Genomic DNA, 24,169 nt, shown 5'->3' with positions numbered 1-24,169 from the left:
GGAAGGAACAAAAAACGCATGTGTCCGGGGGCAAATTATGCAACAATCTAATCACAAAACCAATGACGATTCCATGGCTTTATTCTTAGTATTTTAAATAACCCTTCCTGTACTTACTGCCATTAGCACTTGTCCGTGCTTCTTGCCTCAGTCCTGTTATGCTGCATGCTGTTTTGACAAGAATAGTGTACAAACTGGCCTGGCTATTTTCCACGATCTATCTGCCCCACTTATACTACACCGCCCTGACCAAGGGACATATCAACCAGTAGGAGAGGGGCTGAAGGATTGGTTTGTGACTGTGGTGTGCAATTAGACTGTTACGTAACTTGGCCCAAGTTCAGAGCCTACTAATACTATGTCATGCCATACATGAAAGCATGTGTGATCAAATGTAAGCCCTTAGTTACAATTCATACCCAAGAAAACAGAATGAGATGCAATACTGAGGACCTCTTAAAAGTTGACTTTCACACTGAAAAAGGATTGCAGGCGCTGCTCATCAAGCAAAACAAATGCATCTGCCCCCTGTGCTCAACAGATTAATTTTCCGCAATAAGACCACCTTGTTGTCTGAGTGTCCTATGGTTTAAGAATTGGGCTTGCCTAACTACACAACGTGAGCAATATGCTCTGATGGCAAGACCTTCTGAACAAGGAGAAATGAGAGCTCAACAGGAGCAGGATAAAGTTTCGAAATGCCAGAGTCAACTGTTTAAATAAATTTAATAGAAGTTTAACAATGGGATCTGCACAGATGCAGCTACCAATTAAGTGGGGGGGGGGGGGGGGGGGGGGGGGGGCAGGTTGTCAGCCCACAATGCTTGGGGTCACAGTGCACGCAATTGGACTGCTAAGCGTTGCTATCACAGTTAAACACTTCTTTGCCAAAAAAGAAAGCTGACTGCTGGGGAACGCTGCAAGACTGCACAAACAGCCTCGTCCACAGTTCTGAAGGCAACTGCCCATATGAGTTTTCACCTCTCCTCCCTCCTTCCTCTCAGACAATGGAAAGATAGAGGCTGTGTGTATACTTTGCTGTGCGCATACTGGCTCCTGAAGAAGCTGCTGCAATAAAAGAATGAAAGAAGAAAAAAAATGGGCACCGACCCTCCCCGTTTCCACTCCCGTGGCCATACAAAACGACGGATTCCCTATGTACTGGAAACGCTGCCCCGATGCCTGTCGAATGCTCTGCCAAAGCTCTTCCCATTTTCCCATTCCCAACCCAACCGTGCTGAACCCCAAAGACACGCGGATGTGCGACAATACGAGGAGCACGCAACTCAACACTGTCGCCATCACAAGAACACCGTGAGTAGCAGGCACGCCGACACATCTACCTTGCCCCTATCCTTTCATCACAAAGGTAAAGAAGCCCCTTGGTGGCGCTTCATCCTAGATGCCAAGCACACACAGTATGCAGCGCCAGGCAGGTCAACAGCGGGAAAGGAGGAGGACGCGATGTGCAAATGACACAGGAAATCTGCACGGCCACTAACAACCACAAAGGATCTCACGGAGACGTTTTTGTTGAACCACACCACCACGCTCACACACACGTGAGCAGGGGAAAAGAGAGACGCTCAAAATAGTCACAACGAAAGGAGACCTAGACATTCTATGAACGACACTCATTCTCCATCGTTCTCTTCACCTCTCTGGTTGGGCGTGCACCCCCTGTCCCACATGCGCCAGCACAAGAAGAACGATCCTGGCTTACGTGCACACAGAGACACACGCACACACTCGCCCTATGTACAGTCGATATTTACATGCGAGCATGCAGGCTTCACTGGTGCCTCTTGTTCCTGCTTCTATGCACAAGGAAGCGGAAGGACACGCTGGGGCAAGAAAAAGGAACAAAATGTGCTCGGAAGGGAAGGAAGTAAGGGGAACTAACACAAATGGCACATGGCCGCCGTAAAAAGTCTGCAGCACACAGCGTCACATGCAAAACATCTCCTCCTCGCAATGTCCACAGCGCCGTGAACAGCTCCTCGTTCATCCCCACACCACGGTGCAGGGTACCTTAAGAGAAGAGCAACAGTTCTCGATTGGACAATAGTGTGACAGCTGCTCAACTCGTGCCTTGTGCGGGCAGCACCCCTGATCATGCACCTACACGCACGTACACTGCCTCGCACCAGAAGTAACTTTACACCTGCCACTGTTGCTGTGAGTGCTGCGTTGCGGAATGAGTAGCGCATGCCAGCCACCACCGTAGTTTGCAACCCGAGGCCCAATTTCTGTGACCTTCTCTTGCCACCCGTGTTTGCCACATTAATAAGTTAAAAAAAAAGAAAAAGAGACATGTTACAGTTTTGCATTTTGCCCCTGGCCCTTCCCAGTTGGTCCTTAAAATGCAGTCACAGCCTCATGCCACTGTGGATGGCAGCGGAACGAGAGAGATGTTCCTGACACAACTGTCAGGGCAGCCTTGTGTCCGGCTGCCGGCAAAGCATGAACGTGTCGGCTGCGGCTCTTGTAAACGCAGATGCTTGGCGTTGATTCGGCAGTGCGTCCTCGCACGACGAAGGTTACTGGTGCGTCGGTAAGGGGTGACACCAGTACACCGACAATGTGCAACACCCTGCACCACCGAAGTTGCCCAGCGACACCGCATGCTGAGCGAGCAGCAAGAGGTGGTGGCAGACGACACCGTCCAGCAACTGCGACGTCCTGCCGTACCCGCGCCCGTGGAAGTGTGCCTTGCCCGCCGCAACGGAGCCGTGCTGCGTCGGCAAAGACGCCGGATGGAGCCTGGCCAGACGACCCTCAGTTGCCGTTGCGCGCGGGCGGGGTGGCTGTGGTGCCCGGGGTGGAGGCCAGCAGGTTGTTGCGGTTGTCGGTGGTGCCGTAGATCTTGCCGGCCTTCTTGGCCATGGAGGCGAGCAGCTCTTGGGAGTCCTTGAGGGTGGACCGGAGCGACAGGAGCCATTCCTTGAGGCCGATCTCATCGGGGTTGGTCAGCACCACCTTGGTGTCACCTTTCATCTTGAGCACAATGCACTGCTCGCCCTTCACCTGGACATAGTCCGAGCACACGTCTTCCATCTGGTCCATGAAGATTAGCTGCATAGAGAGAGAGAGAGAGAGAGTAGGAGTAATGAGATTCACAAACTTGTAACAGCATGCCCTCAATGCAGCTGAGACCATTTAAAACATAACTGTTTAAAATGAGGGAGCGCAATGTATACAACATTTTTGTGACAACCAATCTGCTTCCCACAAAGCTCCACATACAGTTAAGCCTCATTAATACGGCCCCTGTTAATATCGACCACTCATACTATGGACAATTTCTTTTGGCGACCAAACTTTTTCAGTGTATTTATGCCTTTTTAACGTGGAAACTCACTGTCTGGACAACAGCCAAAGGGAAAATGCACGGAGCTCATCGAGACTCATGTATTTTTGTCGCCATAATATTGACAGAGACGGGATAAAAATCTCTGCTACCTTATCCGGAGGTTTCATTTTCTGCATTTTGAGTGCCGGACGCTAGAGAACAGAATTACAAATTGCAAATGATTGCGTGATGGTCCTTTACTTCTGTGGTTCCATGCTTTACAGTGCTAAGCTGCCCAGTCAATGCACCTTACCATTTTCCCATAATGCATGAATGACTGCAAACAAAACTCTTTCTACAACTCGTACCATATGTACAGCTCTCATCTAGGGGAATGCTGATATGTAGCAGCGGACAGTTGCAGTAGAAGAAAGGTATTTTACCTACGAGACTCCACCAAGTGTATCATACACCACTAGAAGTGTGAAGATGCATCACACTACCTCAAGCATAAAAGTGACCAGAATATTATGCCCCGTTATGTCTAATTTCAACTTCACTTGCCACCATTATGCACAAAAAGCAGATCTTAGTCATAACACGTTTTTTTTTTTCTTTTTTTTTTTTTCTGAACATTTCGATTTATTATTAAGAACTACTCTCTGTAAGAACAATTCTGCCCAGGGACCAAAGTGTCCATACATACTAATGGGGCACGACTGCAGATAGGAGGCACAATTTACAGTTTCGACTTTTGAGCCTCCTGCTATATAATAAAAAAATACCAATAAAAACACTCTTGTGTAAAAAAGAGTGGCGCAATGTTTAATACGCAACAACACGTTTTTGGAAAGTCCAATGGCCCGTATGCTCGCAGGCACACAGACCGTGCTTTCTAGAATGCAAGAGCAAGTGAGTGTCAGGGCAAGGCTGAAGGTGGGAGAGGAACGATAAACTCAAAAAGCAGATATTTTCCTTCGCTCTCACCAATGCAACTATGTTGGACATACTGATAGGTCAGAACCTGAGAGCACATGATATAGCACCTCCAGGCTACCAGTAAGTGCCACTCATATGAACACATACGGCAACACTGTGTCCGCGTATTGTAGGAAGTTGAGGTTGACAATGTGGGCAAGTCTACCAGCCTTGGCTGTGCTTCAGTTCTGACGGTGTCCACGCTGTAGAAAGCCAGAAAACAGCTAGCTTCATCCAACAAAATGCAGAGCATAGTGAAAGAGACCGAGCAGTTCCAAAAACTCTACAGTGGCAAATAAGTACAGCATCGCTGGTACTGCAGCATCAACCATTCAGAAGAACAGAGAAGCTGCAGAAAACAGCTGTCGCTTGCAAGGAAGAGGATATATATCCATCAAAGTACACAGATTTCAACGCCATTTTCTTTAGTAGGCAGGTCTAGCTAGCACTCTGTGTACTTGCAAACTCTCTGTAGTTACGAGGCCTCACCCTAAGGCAATGTACTGACACCATTTCTAGGAATGGCATTCTCATTGTTGAATGAATGAAACATAGTGGGTGCATGTGGGCATTGGTGCGATCTGTGCAAATACAGTGAAAGCTCGTTAATTCACAACTCGTTAATTCGAAATTTTGGATAATTCAAAATAGTCATCGTGGTCCGGTCCGCAGTGCATAGAAGTCTATGCGCGTAACAGCTCGTTAATTCACTCAAAAATTGGCGCCGCCACCCATAATTCGAACTGCGCGCCGCCAAGCGGCGCTGTTAAAAACCATCGTTGGAAGCTTTCACGGCAGAACGATAGATGGCACAACCATCGGGGCGCCGCTAGGGTGCTGGAACAAGTACTAAACAGTCTTTCCTGCCGCGACTCCTTCGAGGAACGACGTTTTAGTGTTATCGACCACGGTTTCGTGTTGCATTTCGTGAGCCCTCGTTTTGCACGCCGCTTGTTGTGAGCTTGTGTCCGCGAGATGTGTTCGCGTGGGAAATACCGTGCCAAGACGGTGAAGGAGAAAGTGGCTATTTCACGCGAGGTGGATGAACGGAAGGCCAGCAAAGTGGAAATCGCGAAAAAGCACGTGATTCCACCAAGCACGTTGTCGACGTACGTCCGAAATAGGAAGGCCATCGAGGATGCCTATGAAGCCGAAGATTTCGCCAGCAACAGAAAAAGGCTTCGGTTAGCCAAGTATCCGGAGATTGAGACCGCTGTGATCACGTGGGTGAAAGAAATGAGAAGCGCTGACATTCCACTGAGCGGCCCAATTATCATGGCGAAGGCGGCCGATTTCGCCCTGCGCTTGAATGTGGAAGATTTTGTCGCCTCCGAAGGATGGTTTCACCACTTTAGAGACAGACATAATCTTGTCTTCCGGGTGTTGTCTGGAGAAGCCAAAGAAGTGGATGCAGAAACTTGTGCCACGTGGCGAAGCGGTGCTCTGCAGCAGTACTTAGAAAGCTACTCGGCACATGATATATTCAATGCTGATGAGACGGCTTTGTTTTATAAGCTCCAGCCCGACAGAACAGTAACATTTAAAGGGGACAGCTGCGCTGGCGGCAAGCGAAGCAAAGAGCGGATTACTGTTCTGGTCGCCGCTAATATGACCGGGACGGAGAAGGTCCCTCTTTTTGTTGTCGGCAAGGCACATAAGCCTAGATGTTTCAAGAACATTAGGACGCTGCCGACGGAATACTCCGCCAACAGCAAGGCGTGGATGACAGGCGAATTGTTTAAAAAATGGCTCTTGAAATTCGATCGGAGGATGGAGCTAGGGAAGCGTCAAGTTCTCCTCCTTGTGGATAACTGCTCGGCACACAAAGTCGACGCCGAGCTGAAAGCCACAAGGCTCGTCTTTTTGCCCGCCAACACGACTGCGGCCTTACAGCCGATGGATCAGGGGGTGATCAGAAACATCAAATGTTTCTATAGGCGCCACATGATCGAGCGCATGACTTTGTGCACTGGAAACCAGAAGACCAGCACCATCACATTGCTCACAGCAATGCACATGTTGGTGCGTGCATGGGAGCAGGTCACGCCGTCCACAATTGCAAACTGCTTCCACCACTGTGGCTTTGCTGCCGGAAGTATGAAAGAAAGTGGCGACGATGGGAGTCCGGAGCCTCTGCCTGCGGCTGTGCGTGCTGTGCTGCAGGACGTCAGTTTTGATGATTACGTTGGAGTAGACAGCGATGCAGCAGTGTGCGGTGCCGTAAGTGATGAGGACATTGTCGCTGAAATTGTTGGGGAGCAGTCTGTCCCAGAAGAGGCAGAAGACGAGGACGACGACGAGGAGCAAGAGCCCGTGCGTCCATCCGCGGCAGAAGTTATGGGAGCGCTGAATGTCGCGCGCCTTTTCTTCAGCTTTGAAGAGGGGGAAGAAGACTCCCTGCGTCGCATTCGCATGCTAGAAGACCGAGTGAGTACGGTAGCCCTCAGAGAGAAGAAGCAGAAGATGATAACAGACTTTTTTGCTAAATAAATGTTTTTCGTGCCCTCCGGGCATCAAACGCCTTCATTTTTGCTCACTTTCATTAGTTCGAATTTTGGTTAATTCGAACTGGCCTGGCGGCCCCGTGGAATTTGAATTAACGAGCTTTTACTGTACATGCAAATGCGAACCACCCAAAAGCACTGTTCATCAAAAATTTGTGCTAAAGGTTCCAATGTTCCAATGTGGATTCCCACCAAATATGCGGTTCTTGGGTAGCTGCTTTCAAACTTATTCATCTTTAAAGTGCAGTAGCATGGTGTTGGTAGCATATTTTTCTGAAGTCTTTTTTTCCATGCCGCTTACTTCATGGCATTATCTGATTTGGAGCTGGAGCACAGCTGCAGAAGTACTACAGTCCCGAAGGCAAAATGTGTCCATGCAAATTGTAGAATTTATATAGGCATGGAAAATAATAAAGTATGAGTCATGATTGAAACCTCTGCAGTTGGATATTTTGATCGTGCGGTCCAAGGAAGCCGCTGTACCAATTCTTGTAGGCCAACAAGCCCCCACAGAACCAATGCACCCAATTCTGACTTTCTGGAGCCCTCAGTTGAAATCCAGCAACCGCTGTTTCCAGTAGCTGTTGTTTCCAGTGGCTGTTGGTCCCAGTGGCTGTTGGTCCCAGCAGCTGTTGGTCCCAGCAGCTGCTGGAACCAGCAGCTACTGGGAATGTGCTAATACAGTGAAACCTCGTTATAATGAACAGTTAAAAAATCGGAAAATAGTTTGCTATATCCAGAATTCGTAATATAAAATTTCGTAGAAAATACATGCAAGAACAGCAAATTAAATTAGAGAAAACACAGCAACTCGGGGGGTGCTTACTTGGGTCACGTCTATTTATTTAAGCGCTGTCGCGACGCCGGACGCACAGGACCGGAGCCGAGGGCAGCGTTGACCGGCGAGGCGTCGAGGAACCGCGGAGACGTGGAGCTTTCATTAGAGCTGAGTACAAGTAGTTTATTTACATGTTTACAAGCTGGAGATTTCAGAAGGAAGCCCTCTCCCGATGTTGGACACCAGGTTTTCTTCTCTTGGGTCTCCCTAGGTCCCTAGGCAGGGAAAAAGTTCATCTTTGGCACGGGCCAATCGCAAAGCGCGAGGTGACAGTTTGCGCACTGCATCACTGAGCCCCGCCCCGCACATTCTTTCACGTGTGCCACTGCACCTTAACAAACACATCGCCAGTTCACAAGCGACCCCCCATCGTTCTATTCTCACGGCTGGCCTCTGTTTTTCTCCGTTCGGTCCGGCGCCTTGTGGGTCTCCCCCTCAGCAGCAAACACTTCAGCCAGCAGGCCAGACCTCGCGCGAAGCCGACGATGGCTTCTCCCTCCGCTATTGTCCGACGTCGAGTACCGTAACCCGACACCGCGCGGCTCCGACGACAGTCGCTTGCTCCGCCGCCGCCCCTCTGTAGGTCATTAACAGGCCAGGCTCTTCTTAGGAAGTCAGGCCGTTTCTTCACAAAGCGACCAAATCGGCGCTTCGAAATGGCCATGGGCGAGGACAGCGGCTGTTGAGGCGTGCGTGCAGACCGGGTGGGCATCTGCAGACGAAGCTTGCTGAGATGCCCGTGGAGCGCACGCAGACACACCGACGCCTTCCGAGCAATAAATTAGCTCGGACACAACAGCTCCTCCGCCGACGGGAAGATCTCGGACGGCGAGGAGTTTCCGCTGCTCGACGTTAGAGATCAGCTTCTTCGTACGGTGGTTGGGCCACTCCTAAATCGCAAAGACTGGCGCCACAAACCAAGCAAGCGCTAGCAAAAGCTCTCAAGCTCCCAGGCTATTGCATGATAAACAAAAATCTCTGCCCAGTATCATATTTGCGGACCCTGTCACACTACTGCCACTCGTTTTCTGCCTCACTCCCTCTCTTCTGTTCATAAAAAGAGCTACAAATTCACTCACTTATGAAAACTGCTAAGAAACATTCAGTGCAACAATGCCTAAATTAAACACTTAGAACAGTAAAGGATACATTTGTATCTTCCTCGTTCACTGAAGCGGTAAAAAGAGCATTATGCACGGCTCAAGCCATCGAATTTAGCATTTGTCTTTCCCTTTTTGTACCGCGCACTGAAGCTCAAATCTTGGAGCGCAAGGCTCCCTCTCAATAGTCGAGGATTTTTCCCCGACATTTGCGAAAGCCACGTTAGTGGACAGTGGTCTGTCACAAAGACGAACGGGGTTCCGTAGAGGTAGCAAGCCAGTTTTTGGGATGCCCAAACCAGGCAAACTTTTTTTTTCGCGTGCGCTTTAGGCCTGATCTCTCTTGCTGCTAGCTTTCTGCTGGCGAATAGCACAGGTTGTTCACCTCCGTTTTCATCCACCTGACAGAGAATCTCTCCCTCACATCGTTTCATTAGGTGGTGGTGATAGATCATGAAATCTCGGCGCCCTCGCTTCCGCTCGATGACGTAATTCGTCTCTGAAAGCTTTTTCGCCACTCGGAACGGCCCTTCCCATTGACCTTTGAGCTTTTTCGCTCGCGATGAGCACAAGACAAGGACTTCATCGCCCTCTCGATACGACTGCAACTTTGCGTTTCGGTCGTAGTAACTTTTCGCCCTAGTCTGTGCCTCAATGTTGGCTGGGTCCCACACATCTTTGAGATTTCCATCTTCTGTCTGCTCCTTAATGAGCGTTTCTCTGGTCACCTTTCCGACATTTCGATCTGTCGACACTGACAACGGAAGCACTGACAACCCCTCACAATCTCTTTCCTCACTTTCCGATTGCCCTGCATCATCTGGACTGACTCCTGTTTCTCTCTCATCGGAGTGCGATGGGGCATGCTTGTTTTCCATTTCATTGAACTGCCTGTTCGACCCCTCCTCACTGCTCCCTTGTTCCTCGCTCCTCTGCGATGTCGGAGCCTGTGCACCCTCAACATCTCTCTCCTCCTGCCCTGAGTCAGCCTCATTCCTCACTAGCTTGGCAGCAAGGGAACGCGCCTCAGCTCTTGTGAGCGCCTGAACGACTCCCTCTGTCAAGCTTTTCCCTTCAGCTCTCAGAAGCTGGTCCGTTCGGTTAGAAAACAAGTAGGGGTACTGCGGTGGCAGCTTGTTTGAAACTGCAGCCTCAGTACGAACTTCACCGAAAGGTCCAGTGATTACGACTTCCGCTACTGGAAGGCAAACACTAGATTCCTCCAAAATCGGCTTTATCCACGCACATTTCCCGCTGAACTGCTTTTCTTTTACGTAATCAGGATGTACAAGGTCAATTGTTGCCCCACTGTCCCTGAGCACTCGGCATTTTTTTCCGTTGACAGTCAAATCGAACAAATAAGGATTGAGTAGTTCCTCATCCGTCACCGAATAGCAAGTGTATGCGAACGTAACTTTCGGTTTTCGACATCCCGCTGCAATGTGCCCAGATTCTTGGCAGTTATAGCAGACAGGCGGTTTGCGCGCTTCAAAAATCTTCCTCTGTAACCGATCGTGCGCCCCCTTTTTTTCAGGCTCACTTTCTGACTTTTCAACACTAAGCGTTTTCGTAGTGTCCGTTGTCACATTTCCCAGCTTAAATCCTGAACTCCACTGGCGCTTTTTCAGTCCTGACCCTGTCACGCTATTTCCCTTATCAGTCGGCATAGCGGAAGAAAGCTCCTCTCGCACCCCTCGGCGGGAGACGTATTCGTCCGCAAGTTCTGCCACTGCCTGCACCGAGCTGACAGTCGCCTTGTCCTGAATCCAAATTCTCATCGCCTCAGGAAGTTTAGAAAGAAATTGCTCGATAGCAATGATTTCTAAGGCCTTGAGGTACTCATTATTGGCTTTGGCGCCTACCATCCATTCCGTCAGGTTTGCCTTCAACTCATAGGCAAACTCTCCATAGCTAGCACCTTGCCTCTTTGTAATGCTCCGAAATCTCTGTCTGAAAGCCTCTGACGACAAACGAAATCTCTTCAGAAGGCTCTCCTTAACTTTATCGTAGTCGTCAGAGTCCTCCGCAGAGAGTCGAGCAATTACATCCGCTGCCTCGCAAGGCAACAAACTTAACAAACGCCGCGGCCAAGAGCTGCGACCAAACTGTGCCTTTTCGCACGTTCTCTCGAAGTTCACAAGATAGAGGCCTATGTCCTGCCCAACCTTGAATGGTTGCAATAACTTTGATAGATCATAAAGATCTTGTCGGACCGCTACCTCTACTCCTTGAACAACGCTCGTCTTTCCGAGTTCAACTTGCAGGCGGAGTTTCTCTACTTCAAGCTCTAATTGCTTTTTCTTTTCCGCCTGGGCTCTCTGAATCTCCAACCATGTCTCTTCTACTTGCTCACTCTCGGCACCCGAACTTTCTATTGCCACTATGACCTCATGCTTTGTCATTTCAGGGCCAACCTTGATGCCTAGCTCCTCCCCCACACTCACGTGTTGAGTCTTGAGCAGTTTTTTCAAATCCATGACAGCAGTGTGACAATGCCCTGGCCTCCACCCAGAAGTACTTTAATTTACGCTTCCGCGGCTGGCCTCCCCAGAAATAAGGTTACACATCTATCTTATTAGCCTGGGAACTCAAAAGCAATGCCAACACTCACCAGTCCGCAACTGCCAGTCTCCGTGATCTCGGTGTGCTCTTCTCCATCAGTCAGCCAGGTTCGATCCCACCACGCTGCCAATCAGTTGTCGCGACGCCGGACGCACAGGACCGGAGCCGAGGGTAGCGTTGACTGGCGAGGCGTCGAGGAACCGCGGAGACGTGGAGCTTTCATTAGAGCTGAGTACAAGTAGTTTATTTACATGTTTACAAGCTGGAGATTTCAGAAGGAAGCCCTCTCCCGATGTTGGACACCAGGTTTTCTTCTCTTGGGTCTCCCTAGGTCCCTAGGCAGGGAAAAAGTTCATCTTTGGCACGGGCCAATCGCAAAGCGCGAGGTGACAGTTTGCGCACTGCATCACTGAGCCCCGCCCCGCACATTCTTGCACGTGTGCCACTGCACCTTAACAAACACATCGCCAGTTCACAAGCGACCCCCCATCGTTCTATTCTCACGGCTGGCCTCTGTTTTTCTCCGTTCGGTCCGGCGCCTTGTGGGTCTCCCCCTCAGCAGCAAACACTTCAGCCAGCAGGCCAGACCTCGCGCGAAGCCGACGATGGCTTCTCCCTCCGCTATTGTCCGACGTCGAGTGCCGTAACCCGACACCGCGCGGCTCCGACGACGGTCGCTTGCTCCGCCGCCGCCCCTCTGTAGGTCATTAACAGGCCAGGCTCTTCTTAGGAAGTCAGGCCGTTTCTTCACAAAGCGACCAAATCGGCGCTTCGAAATGGCCATGGGCGAGGACAGCGGCTGTTGAGGCGTGCGTGCAGACCGGGTGGGCATCTGCAGACAAAGCTTGCTGAGATGCCCGTGGAGCGCATGCAGACACACCGACGCCTTCTGAGCAATAAATTAGCTCGGACACAACAGCGCAAAGAACTGCATTATCGCGGCCTGCTCTTTCGTGTTGATCGCGTTCCATATCACGCCCTGTTCCACAGTTTGCAAACATTGAATAAGGGCAAGACCAATGCCTTCAATAGCACTGCAGTGGCGGCGCAGTAAATCCAATGCAGCAAGCGCTTTTTGTGAAGTCGGAATGTTCTCATCATCTGCAGAGTCAGCCTGAGCTTCGTCTGCGGGATGTTCAGAGACTTCCGTAGTGAGTCAGCCTGAACTTCGTCTGCGGGATGTTCAGAGACTTCCATAGCGATTTCAGCATTCGTCAGTACAGCCGCTGTCGCTGCGATGTCATCGCCACCTAAAAGTCTTCTACAGTCATTATTGCGGGCATGTCGCCAACAAGACGTGAAAAATCGTTCCAGGCCTGATCGAGCTCGCGGAGCTCTGTTTCGTCGGATTCATCCCCATCGTCACTTGTTGCACGGGCCTCTGCTGGAACAAAACCTGTGTGCCGAGAGCAGTTGGCAATTATTTCGCCTTTCACGCTGTCCCATGCCGCTTTAAGCATTTGGATTGCTCCCAGCAAGTCGATCAAGTCCTGCTTCATACGAAGCTTCACGAGAAGAGTGTCAATCAGTCTCCTCTTGTAAACTGCCTTGAGGGCCCTGATTTTATCTCGAGCTTGGTCTTTAGCGTCACTGCTACTCTTCTTTTCATGTTCACTGCCATCACAGCACTGCGCACACCTGTGCACCACACTCGACACAACCTCCGACGCAGCCTCCACAGAACACCACGACGGCCACATCGCTGCTAACACTAATACGCAAAAGGGCAAAAGCAACATTCGATCGCGCCGTTGCCACCACTGCTGAAGCGGCGCTGTCGGCGATTGTGAGATGCGAACAATTTCTTTGGTTCTCAACTCTCAATGCCGACGTGGCATCTGAGGCGCTGTCAGCACCTGCGAGGTAGTCCTGAACATTTTCTGCGCTGCACAACACACTTGTAGTGCAACGAAGTCTGCCTCCTGCTATTAAAGTGAGGTAGTGCTTGGTGTCGTGAAGTTCGTTGTATACGTTTTATGCCGAACCGCGTTCGCTATGGGAAGTTAAAAATACATGTGTCTGACAAAAATATTTCGGGAGAGTTTGATACATTTAATAATTCATTATATGCGTATTCGTTATATCGAGGTTTGACTGTATACCAGCACTGCTGGAACCAGCAGGATCCCAGCAGCAAACTAGCAGGAAATTTTCACCCAGGACAGTTTTCACAGAATTGCTGCATCAGATGCATGATCTTCCAGTCATTTTTTTATCTGGTTCTTTCCGCTCTGGCAGGCACCTCTGTGTACGTTTCACGTGTAATTAAATGTCACACTTCTACAGCTCTGTAACTCAAATGTTTGTCTTGCCTGGGTTGATAAGATATCTGCAGCCTGACTATACCAGTTCCGTTAACAAATCACTAGGTTCACTCAAGCCAATGAAGATGCGATACTGATTGGCGCAGCTGCTAGTATGCATAGAGACGGCATGACGGGTCTTTAAAAAGTAAAAAAGCATGCCTGGGTGCTTACCTCTGGCTTGGCGCTACCAGACTCTGTGTGTAGCTCCAAACGATTTGGGTAGAGCTTCCCGTAGCGCGTCTGGAAAGCCGACGCAAAAGGTCCCCCCAGCTTCTTGATGTATCCATGGATGATGCAGTCAGATTCTGCAATTTCAGACAACATTCAAAAAGCTCTCTTCAGTGCTCATTACGTGTAACGCAGTGTGCTTTCTATGAAATCCATAAGTCTTTCTGTTATGATGAATCAAAATGACTCAATATGATTCCTACAGGTTGAACACGTTCAGAATCCCCCAAACCAGAAGCTATTGAAATAAAGGTAATATCAAAAATTCTCTATCCATTTCGAGTTACTTGTTGATCAATCCAGCATCACCCGGCCATCTGCTAGCTGTCTTGATTAGCTTATGGTGAATTCTAATAGCAGGTTTAGAGCACTTCCAGATCTAACTTTTCATGCTTTTTATGGAGCAAGAATAACTGAATCACGGATTCATTGTTACAATGACAGACTGGTGCAGGCACGTCATAGAGCAGTGTGGATTGCTCAGCCAAAATCGGCAGACCCGACAAGAAGTCTGCGCGACATACAATTTTTTGTGGCACCTCACTGTCTCATTCCATTTAAGACAACATGCACAGAAGAGTGCAAAGAAAACTAGGCACTTTTTTTTGTCAGCAGCCTGTGAGCTTGTTGTTCACAGCATGAGTGTTCCAAATACAGATTCAAGGCAACTGCTCTCGGCTGGTTTAAGGTGCTCTATGAACTGCTCTGGACCTGCTACTACTGTGAAGAAGGTGCCCCTTCGCTAGACGCTGACGAAGGAGGAGTCGGTGGAATTGTTATCGTGCAGATTGTCGTGCTGGTCTGAATCGCCCAGCTTCCTCGTCGACCTCGACGCCGTCCTCGACGTGTAAATTAAACCTTCTCCTACATTTGGTGGAGGTGCAGCTTGATACCCTTGCCTCACGCTGGAGCTTCGCACCCACACGCTACCGGCAATTCGCATGGCCGAAAACGAACCCCCACCAACCACCCCGATGACCCCCCCCCGGTTGTCTGCTCTGGCTCCTTACTCCAGCGAGACCCTGTGCTTTTCAGTGGGACTGACGACACCGACAGCAACGACTGGCTTGCTTCATACGAGCGAGTGAGTTCATACAAAATGTGGGACGATGCCACAAAGTTAACGAACATCTTTTATTTGACCGGAGTTGCCAACCTGTGGTATCATTACCATGAAGCCAATATCAGGAATTCGGACGTGTTCACGGCGAACCTTACCACTGTGTTTGCTTGTCTTGCTGTACGCAAGCTCCGCGCCGAACAACGCCTGCACAATCGATCATAGCGGCTCGGCGAGACATTTACCAGATACACTGAAGATGTGCTCCACCTGTGCAGTCGCATAAACGCCCAGATGTCTGAGGCACAAAAGATCAAGCGCATCCTGAAGGGCATCGAATATGATGCCTTTCCAATGTTAACATCCCGGGATTTGATTACTGTTACCCACTGAACTAGTGAACAGTTGACTACTAAACAGGCAGTGGTTCTCAGTTAAATTCCTGACCAGGGCAAATTTTTCTGCAGCTAAAGGGTCCCAGTGAGCTCTTTTGCAGCCATATAGAGAGCTTGGATGGATGCTAATAAGCAGCTACGCCTTTACTCTCAAAATTACATGCACTGCATACTCGTTAGCTTCAACTCCAAGTCAACTATTTCTGAGGAGAGGGGACTGAGCCTACACAATATAAGGAGCTCCGACAGCTATCTTGAGGAATGGGACAAGCTACCTTTCTCGTCCTGAAATTTCATCTTCATCTTGGTCTTCTTTTTCTGCTCTAGCTTATCCGCCTCTTGGTTGACCGTCTCAAAGACTGTCTCAGCAATCTCCTGCTGCCAGCGCTCGGAGATCACCACAGGAAAGTTCTTGTACAGCTCCTGGTCTGCCTCCGTGAGCTGCAGTAACAACATGGCGAGTCTTCAGCACTTGTTCTAACCAGCAGGCACAACCAAGGGTGCAAGATAACAGTTGCCCACCAGAGAAACTGCGAAAACGTATAATTCAGTTACTAGAGGACATAAGGTTACCAAGCAAGCCAAACACTTCAAGCAGTAACCACAAGGGATATATATAATGTGCCACATAAGCTGCGGTGCATTTCTGTCATGATAGGGTGCAAACAAACAACAATTAACACTAGTGCAGTGTCAAAACTTGGAACTGACAATGAAGGAGGAGGAGGTCAATTCTGCCAGGTGTCCCTATCACAAACAGGAAGCAGCGCCCTTTGCCAAAGCCACAAATGTAACAAAGCAGTGGGTGCAATCTTACTGTATTTATTCAATTCCACACGTACCTTTTTTCAGGAAAATAGGTTTAAAGTCACATGCGCGTTAGATTCAGGTACAAACTGACTCTGCCCCATAACTGCCCATCATCACAGGCATTATACGATATGGCAGCTCACTTGTAGCTGACAGCCATGGCAGCACGTTCAGTCATCGCTTTCTGTGTCGCAGGAGCATTTGCAACTGGTGCTGTGCTGCCACTGTTCGGTCTGTAGAATATCTTGTGCGAGAATGAATGCAGCAACCGCAAAGACGCAACATGTTCACCAAGAGAAAAGCTTTAAGTGTAAGGTTAGTCTATGAGGGGGAAAGAGAGTGGAAATAAAGATTTCCATATAAAAAAATGCGGAATTTGTTATCTCATAGAAAGCAATGAAGACAAGATGCTGTGGTCAGAGTGTGACAAAGCGAGTTCTGAGAGCGACAGTAAATGAAGTTCGGGTGAATAAATAGCCCCCATTTCCAGATGAATATATAAAAATGTCTGCACATCTGCAAAAATCACACGCACATTAGAATCACATGCCTGCAGTTCGTTTGTTTTTTTCAGCCACGTAAATCAGGTGTAAGTTAGAATCAGGGGTGTGTTAGACTCAGATAAATATGGTAAATAAACAGGAGTGCTTTGGAAACTGGCATAGTTACGTATTCACGAAACCTGGTGCATGAAGTCCCGCTAAAAACACGTGCAGTGTAATTGCTGCTTTATATCGGATGCCAGATGACAGCTTTCAAGACAGCTGAGCTTGGTGTCCAAGAGAAACAGAGCAAGTTACCATGTGTTCTTCAATTATACACACCTCGTACTAAAGTGCTTCTCCCAACTATCGAATTGTTCAAGCTCATTTTCCCACATAAATGGCATTTGGTCAGAAAACACTGTTTTATGCAACATATGTTTAGGGTACTTGCCTGATTTGATCAGAATAATTTGAATATTCACACCTGACCGCAATGAAAGCGACGGAAAATAAGATGCATTCCCAGCTACGGCACTTGCAATGCCATCTCGTTTCGTTTGTTGCAATTCTGCCACAGAGTTTCGACGAAGGAAGGAAGGCAGGCAGAGTTGCTTTAAAGAAAGTTTGAAAAAGCGTTCTCAAATGCTTGGTCAACAGCAACCAAAACTTAGCTCGGCCAAAACTACACTAAATTTAAAGAGCGCTGTTCGTGTATTGCAACAAATTTTTTTTAGCTTGGAACGCGACGAAATGGTGCCAACGAAGCCATTGCTGAGACAGCAGCCTGTTTTGCCTCGCTATCGTTACAGAAAATGTGAATATTAAAATTATTCTGATTGAATCGGGAAAGTACCCTGAATAGACGGGATATAAAACAAAACTACAAAACCAATGCCACCTCTGCGTAAAATTTGAGCTCAAGCAACTCACTAGTTTAGCTGAGAGAAGCATCCTATGAAGTATAAGTACCTTTGCAGGTACTGTGCACTGGATGTAAGAAAGGGGAAGGAGGCATTCATGCACACATGCACTCAATTAGAGGCAGGACTGTGCTCCCCCCTGCTACCCCATCATGTTATTTTTCTACTATATGCAATCATGGTTGACAGGTTTGTGTTTAAGGCCTAGCTGCAAGACACTTGTGCCCATCTGTGTGCTTAGTACAGCCATAAAGAAGTAAATTTCCAACTCCACATCAAATGGTGAATTCGCGAGTGGTAAATGCTTCATCAGTATGCATGTCGACTGCATAGGCATGCAATGTGTTTTACAAGGTAACTGCTTCAAAGTGCCCAATATAGAGCGTATGTCGTACACAATTTCTTCCCTTTCATCTCCTTATAATTATTCAGAGTGACGCTCACGTGAGACCTTTGGGTCGACCTCTTTTTGTACACTCCAAGTGACCTTGAGTAGAAAGCTCACCTGCCCTGTCTTTTCACCCACTGAAGGCCTTGATGACCTTGAGACAAACAGAATGGAAGGTTGCAGACCTCAAATGTAAATGTATAATCTCTGCTAGCTTTAATCATGACCCTAGGCACTAAAGTTTACGCCTACCATGTTTTCAAGAACACAATATAGTATCATGCAAGAGGCTGTTGACAAGCGCATACCTTCCCTAGTTGAAAAGCAACTCTCCAGAGCCAAGATTTGCCTTACCTTGATGCCCTTGGTGTCCTCCTCGTCGAAGGAGCCAATGTCGAAGGCATCAGCTGCGTTGACCTCCCCCCGGGGTGGAATTAAGGGAGGTGGGTACCTCTGCAGGTACACTAGCTGCCAGTCCATGCCACCAAAGAAACTATGGCTCTTCACTTCTTCCGCCCTGAAAAGCGTTCGCTAAAGTGAAAAGGTTGATGGGCTACCTGCCTTCCAGCACAGCTCTAGCCCACATCACCCACAGCCAAGGGCGTAAATATACAGTCTGCTGCTTCTGCAGCAGTAAACTCCCATATTCAGAAGCATTAGTTAAAAGCAATCCCTCACGCTCACATACTCATGGCTCCTTAAGGTATGTAGATAAAACTGCAAAACTACTTCAAATAAATAGCTGCTTTTTGGAAATTACTAACTTGTGAAAAAAAAAAAAAAGAAATATGAGCTGACTAGTAATCTCTGAATGACATTACAGACAAGAAGATGCCAATCAAATATGTTCTGAATGTTTCAGCATCTCTCCGCTTATCTGTTGCACCAGAATTTACTTCCAGGTAACTTTCTGCTGCAAAAAATTCAACTGAAAGTTTTAAGAAGAAGAGTGTTTATATTCACAACATGATTTTTTTGTTCGCTTTCATAAAGCTACAGTTACCTTCCCCCTCTGCCTTATTGTCAACTGCTCACATGAGAAAACCTCTGATTCTTCACCTTCATAATATCTCAGATATGCAGGTTTGCCCCACATAAAGGACACTACACAGCACTCCTGCTTCTAGAAAAAGGGGCCCATGTCCCCCTGTGGCAGACAATACCGTATCGCGTTTCACAAAATGAACATGTAAAAACAAAGGTAATGTGCCCTCTCATCCAAGCTGATGTGTTCATTAGAGTATACAAGCATAAGCGTAAAACTTAATGGTGCTGTGATGGCACTGCCTTTATGCACATGATGGCTTGAATTTTCGGGTTTACGTTCCAAAGCAACTCGGGCTATGAGAGATGCTGTAGTGGAGGGCTCCAGAAATTTTGAACACATAGGGTTCTTTAACGTGCACTGACATCACACAGCACACGGGCGCTTTGCTTTTCGCCTCCATCAGAAAATGGCTGCCTTAGCCAGAATTTGATCCCGCATCCTTGGGCGCAGAATTTGAGTGCCCTAACCACTGCACTACCGTGGAGCAGTCTACGCATATGAAGTCAATTAAAACAGCCCAAGTTACGGAACCATAAGCCTAGCTGAAAAAAAATCCCGCTTTATAACCACAGACATAGCTGCACAGTTTCTGCACAGGCATGCAAACGAGATCCCCCATAAGCTCAATCCCGAATCCACTTGCTTCGACAGCAGTCAAAATGCCAATCCTTAAGACTTTCCCCTGCCTCCCTTCAAAGGGTCACCTTTGTTCATAAAAGCGCCCTTTGGAAGACGTGCCTAGAGCTGATGCACGTAAAACTGTTGTAAGCAGCCCTTGAAATATACTGCAATGACGGCAACAGTGGTGGGGTGTAACTCACCCCTGGCCCTTGCAACCGAGTCGCTTGTCCACGTCCCGCTGAAGCAGTCCCTCGAGAAGCAGTTTCAAGTCAGATGAAAAGCTTTCGGGGAGCTCCACATTCTGCACGAACAGGATGCCAAAGGAGACAAAATCATGAAGGGTCGCACTTACATGCAGTCGTATACACAAGGACAAAAATTTTGAGTTTGAGGCTAAACTCTCCAAATCATCTCATGCAACTCTTCCGGGTTGCTTAGCCTGACTTTTAAAGGGGTTCTTGAAGCTTTGATTTTTCCATCCTATATAGCAGAACGTTGTGCCTCCTTTCACTGCATATTGCCACATAAGTGTTTGCGACTGAGGGCTAGCAGAGCTGATCATTAAGAAATGCTCAGTTTGCTGCAAATGGGCCAAAGAGCTACCAAGTATGAAAATCGAATGTTAAACAGAGGTGCCGAAGCACTCGAACACTAAATAAAATGACTTCAAATATTGAATCGAATATCTCTGGAGTGAGAAAGAAATGCTCAGAAACAGAGAGGCAAATGTTGTTGTTTTCAAAATTGTGAAATTTCTTTGCAACAAAAACAAACAAAACTCAACTGACTTGGTAGTACCACTCTCAAAAGGCACGACAGTGCAAGAAATGTACACTACTCGATTAGAGAGCCCTATTAATAGGCAACCTGTAAAATGGGCACACAAAATCAGTAAAATAATGAAATTCATGAACTGACATCTGATTTAAAACTAAACATAAACCTGACAGTTAGTAAAAGCTAATCAGTTCAAATGTGAAGACACTGGAAGAAATACTTAAGCTAGCCGAAAAGTTTAGTTATAAAATACTACCACCTCAAGAAAAAAAAGAGATAGAAAGCAAGCAAAAGGTTAGAAAATTCGGTGAAATCTTGCAAGCAGGCCCCATCACACAAATAGCAAAAAACCCGTGTCATTTGCACAGTTTTAACGTGCTGCAAGAATAACATGTGCACACACATGTTGCAGCTGGGTTCAACATGTGCAGCTGCGTTCGAATGACTAGTTAATGTGTGGCCAATAGCCGCCATCGACCTGAGTAGGTGGTTGGCTACTTTTTAGCCTAGCAAGAGGGGCTCTCTTAAGCCCTAACCGAATGAGATGACAATTCACAGCATTGTGCGGTGAGCTAAGGACCATCAAAGCCCTGCCGATCGTCGTGTCGCTCAGGTTCTGGGTTGGTACAAAATTTCACCAATCTACAGCAAGCAACTGGCAAGGCAACCGATCACAGAAGGCTTTTTGGGTACATAGCTCATGGTTGCGCGAGATTTTTCCGCGAAATCTGCTCACGAGATCTGTCCTAAAGATTTATGCACGAGATTGTCTGTGAGATGTGTTCGCTGCCTTCAGCATTCCTGCCAACTCCATGGCAACGTAGGGGGTGCGACGACAAGTGATGCCATACTGCCAATCGCATACTTCCAAGAGCACCGCAATGAACGCATGCCAAGGAAAGGAAATTTCCACTGTGCGACACGAGTCCTGGCCTTGCAAGCAAAAGCTATACAAGGGGTGCGCGATGTGCCATGTGAAGCAGCAACGCTCAGGCTTTCATATCTCCCCAGAGCAGATTCTGCAGTGCTCTCGGAAGTTTTTTTTAGTGTGAAATTTGTTTTCTTTGTGTGGTTTAGAAGAACCTACAGATGCTTGCTTCATCTGAGCCATGCATATGAATGCATTGATACAGCTCAGCGAAAGCTTGGTGGGATAATAAAGGACAATCAAGGCTACTGTGGCTAAATATTGTTAATTCTTAAAGGAATGGAAGAAAGTCTCTACATCGCAGTGTAGTTAGGCAGCATTGCGCTGTGTCCCTCACGAATGTAATGTGTTGCAGGCGAATTTTCATCAGTACATGCGTTTACCACACTTCATGCTGTTTAGTTGTAAAAACAAGACAATAGCATGATTATAATTCCCTTGGTTGAACAACAAGGTACATAGCAACTCTGGAAATGCACCACTCTGTCGCCGAGTCTGCATCACTTCGTGCTGGCACTAGTGGCAACAACAGGCGATGGCCTTGTCGTCATGCTACACATTGCCAAGGAATATCGCCTCATTAGGTTATCGCTTTACCACTTCATGAGTTTCAAGATATGCGGGGATTACAATGCATCAAAAAGTAGGTAAGATTTTCACACCACTGTCTGCCCAATCCTCCTACCATACGGAAGCCCCATGCGAAATTCCACAAATGGGCTTTCCCGAATATGACAGCTGACCAAGATGGAATGGTGGAGCTTGAATTAAAAGAATTGTGAAGGCGACATGCAAGTTCTATGGGTGTGGCTGTTAAGTATTCAAAACATCGGGAGGATCAAACCAAAAATCCTCAAGCTTTCACCATGTGACTGCTCAAAGCGAGTGGTAGGCGAAGAACTACACGTGGCGAAGAACTACACTTGCAGAATTGCACATGAGGTACCAATGTGATCAATCAATGCAACAAACAATGAAAAAAGCAGAGTGGATGCATCTGTGTTGTTTTGCCAATGGTATAAACTCGATCTGCAGACGTTCTGCATGGCCACAATTATGATGCAGTATTCGATCACTGTCAAATATTTTGGAATTTTTATAATATTCAGAATTTCCTAAATATCAATATATCTCCCATTTTATGAATGGAATAATATTTCATACATATCTATATACTCCATTCGTATTTAAAATTTTGAACAGTCGCATAATGAGCCACCAATGAGCCAGTCACACACAACCAAGGAAAGCTTCTTTACAAAATTTCACTTTCTGAATGCACTGTTCTGAAAAATTTGGTGCCAGTGCCATGAAGGTCAATTATCTGATCTCCAACATCTATGGGATAAAGCTCCTATTCAGTACCAGCTGACTGACTAGGAAAATTAAGACTACATACCAGCATTATCAATATTGCCGCCAAACACCAAGCGACCAGGTCAGGTTGCATTTCTCACAGAATAACCTCCACGCCACAGGTTGCCACACTGTCGGTACAAAGGTCACGTAATGCACTCCACTCCTCTCAAGCAAAGGACGTTGCCTACAAAACATACATGCCACACTCAATTGTGAGCTTAGGACTAAAGCTACGCAATGCTCTTGGCTTCTCCATAATGGCACCCTACCAGGAAGGAGACAGTCATCCTGTTTGAGAATACCTGCCCGTGCATCCTTAGCACGATGAAGGCAGGAGCAAAACGAAATGGGCTGCTCACCATGGTCAAGGTCATTCGGTCAATCTCATGCTTGTCTTTCGTTTTGTGTTGCCGAAATGGACTGTGCCTGCAACGACGCAAAGGAGGCACAATGCATTAGCACTTGAGCTGCTGCAACCCTCACGTTCCAAGTGAGAAAACAAGGTGGAAATTTCCTACTCCACCATTTCCAAGACTGAAGGACAGGCACTCGTGCCATGCACAACAGCAGCAAGCCTCAGTGAAGATGATTAAGAATACCAATACTGTTCTGGAACATTCAAAGTAGCTCAGCACCTCACAAGCTAGCTCCCAATGAAGCTGAGTAGTGCTTACACCCAGGTCTAACTGCACACCTGCCAAACCCTGCCACTGAGCCTGTTGTTTCTGGTGAAAGAAAATATGAGTGGTTCAGGCTGACAGGCGGTGAAGCCTGCCTCACCCAACTCTGCACGCTAACTGTACAGCATGCCAGTTTAAGATATGACAATCCAGCCCAAACCAAACAAGGACTGTGCACGGAAAAAGATAGACAACTGGAACAGCAACTCTGCTCGTCTGGGAACGATATGCACTAGCGACAAAAGTTAGCTGAAATGGGCGCTTTCTAGAGCAGCAACGGTGGCTTACCCCTTGAGCAGCTTGTACAGCATGCAACCTAGCGAGAACCAATCCGCACTGGAGTCGTAGGCTGTGCCCTTGGAGAGGACTTCAGGTGCCATGTAGCCATGGGTGCCCCTGGAGGACAAGACACCCCGAGCAGGACGTCAATGCTCATCCCAGTGCAAAGAGATGGTGCAAAACAGGAGAGGAAGCAATACCCACACGCTAGCATGGGGCTTCTTTTTTGAGAAATCACACGCCAGGCCAAGGTCAGATATCCGTACGTGCCCGTGTTCGTCGAGGAGGATGTTGGCTGGCTGTAAAACGAAAGCACAGCCATCTAATAAAGATTAAATTGTAATGAAGGACAATGGACAATGCATACAGTGCCTTTCAACAGCTGCCAGCCAGTTGTATGCACGTGATATAGTACAAATTGCCAGGACATGCAGTGGGCCTTCTGTGGCACTTTTAATGCTTCAGCACTGAGGCAGTAAAACAGAATTTTTTTGCATCATCTAAGTTAGCCATCCAAAGCACTAAAAATGAGACAGCCCATTCATTTAAAAATGTTCTCATCACATAAAAAGTGGCAATGATGTTCTACGTTCCTGGAACATTACTTCTAC

The 24,169-nt window shown here is 47.6% G+C and overlaps 1 protein-coding gene across 1 annotated transcript in view; it reads right to left on the bottom strand.

Moving 5' to 3' along the window:
• Positions 1-792: 792 nt before the first annotated feature.
• Gprk1 (G protein-coupled receptor kinase 1) overlaps positions 793-24,169 on the bottom strand; it is a 144,965-nt gene continuing 121,588 nt past the window's right edge. Inside the window, exons 12-19 of the mRNA XM_084597777.1 lie at positions 23,763-23,857; positions 23,568-23,675; positions 22,959-23,025; positions 19,736-19,836; positions 18,221-18,383; positions 15,539-15,704; positions 13,752-13,885; positions 793-3,075 (exon numbers count right to left, since the gene is read on the bottom strand). Coding sequence (XP_084453903.1) covers positions 2,779-3,075; positions 13,752-13,885; positions 15,539-15,704; positions 18,221-18,383; positions 19,736-19,836; positions 22,959-23,025; positions 23,568-23,675; positions 23,763-23,857 — 1,131 coding nt within the window. The 3' untranslated portion in view covers positions 793-2,778. The remainder of the gene's footprint in view (positions 3,076-13,751; positions 13,886-15,538; positions 15,705-18,220; positions 18,384-19,735; positions 19,837-22,958; positions 23,026-23,567; positions 23,676-23,762; positions 23,858-24,169) is intronic.

Source organism: Amblyomma maculatum, chromosome 3 (assembly GCF_055883805.1).
Source record: "Amblyomma maculatum isolate TAMU_Amacu chromosome 3, ASM5588380v1, whole genome shotgun sequence".
Classification (NCBI taxonomy): Eukaryota; Metazoa; Arthropoda; class Arachnida; order Ixodida; family Ixodidae; genus Amblyomma; species Amblyomma maculatum.
This window is presented reverse-complemented; position numbering and strand designations above follow the sequence as displayed.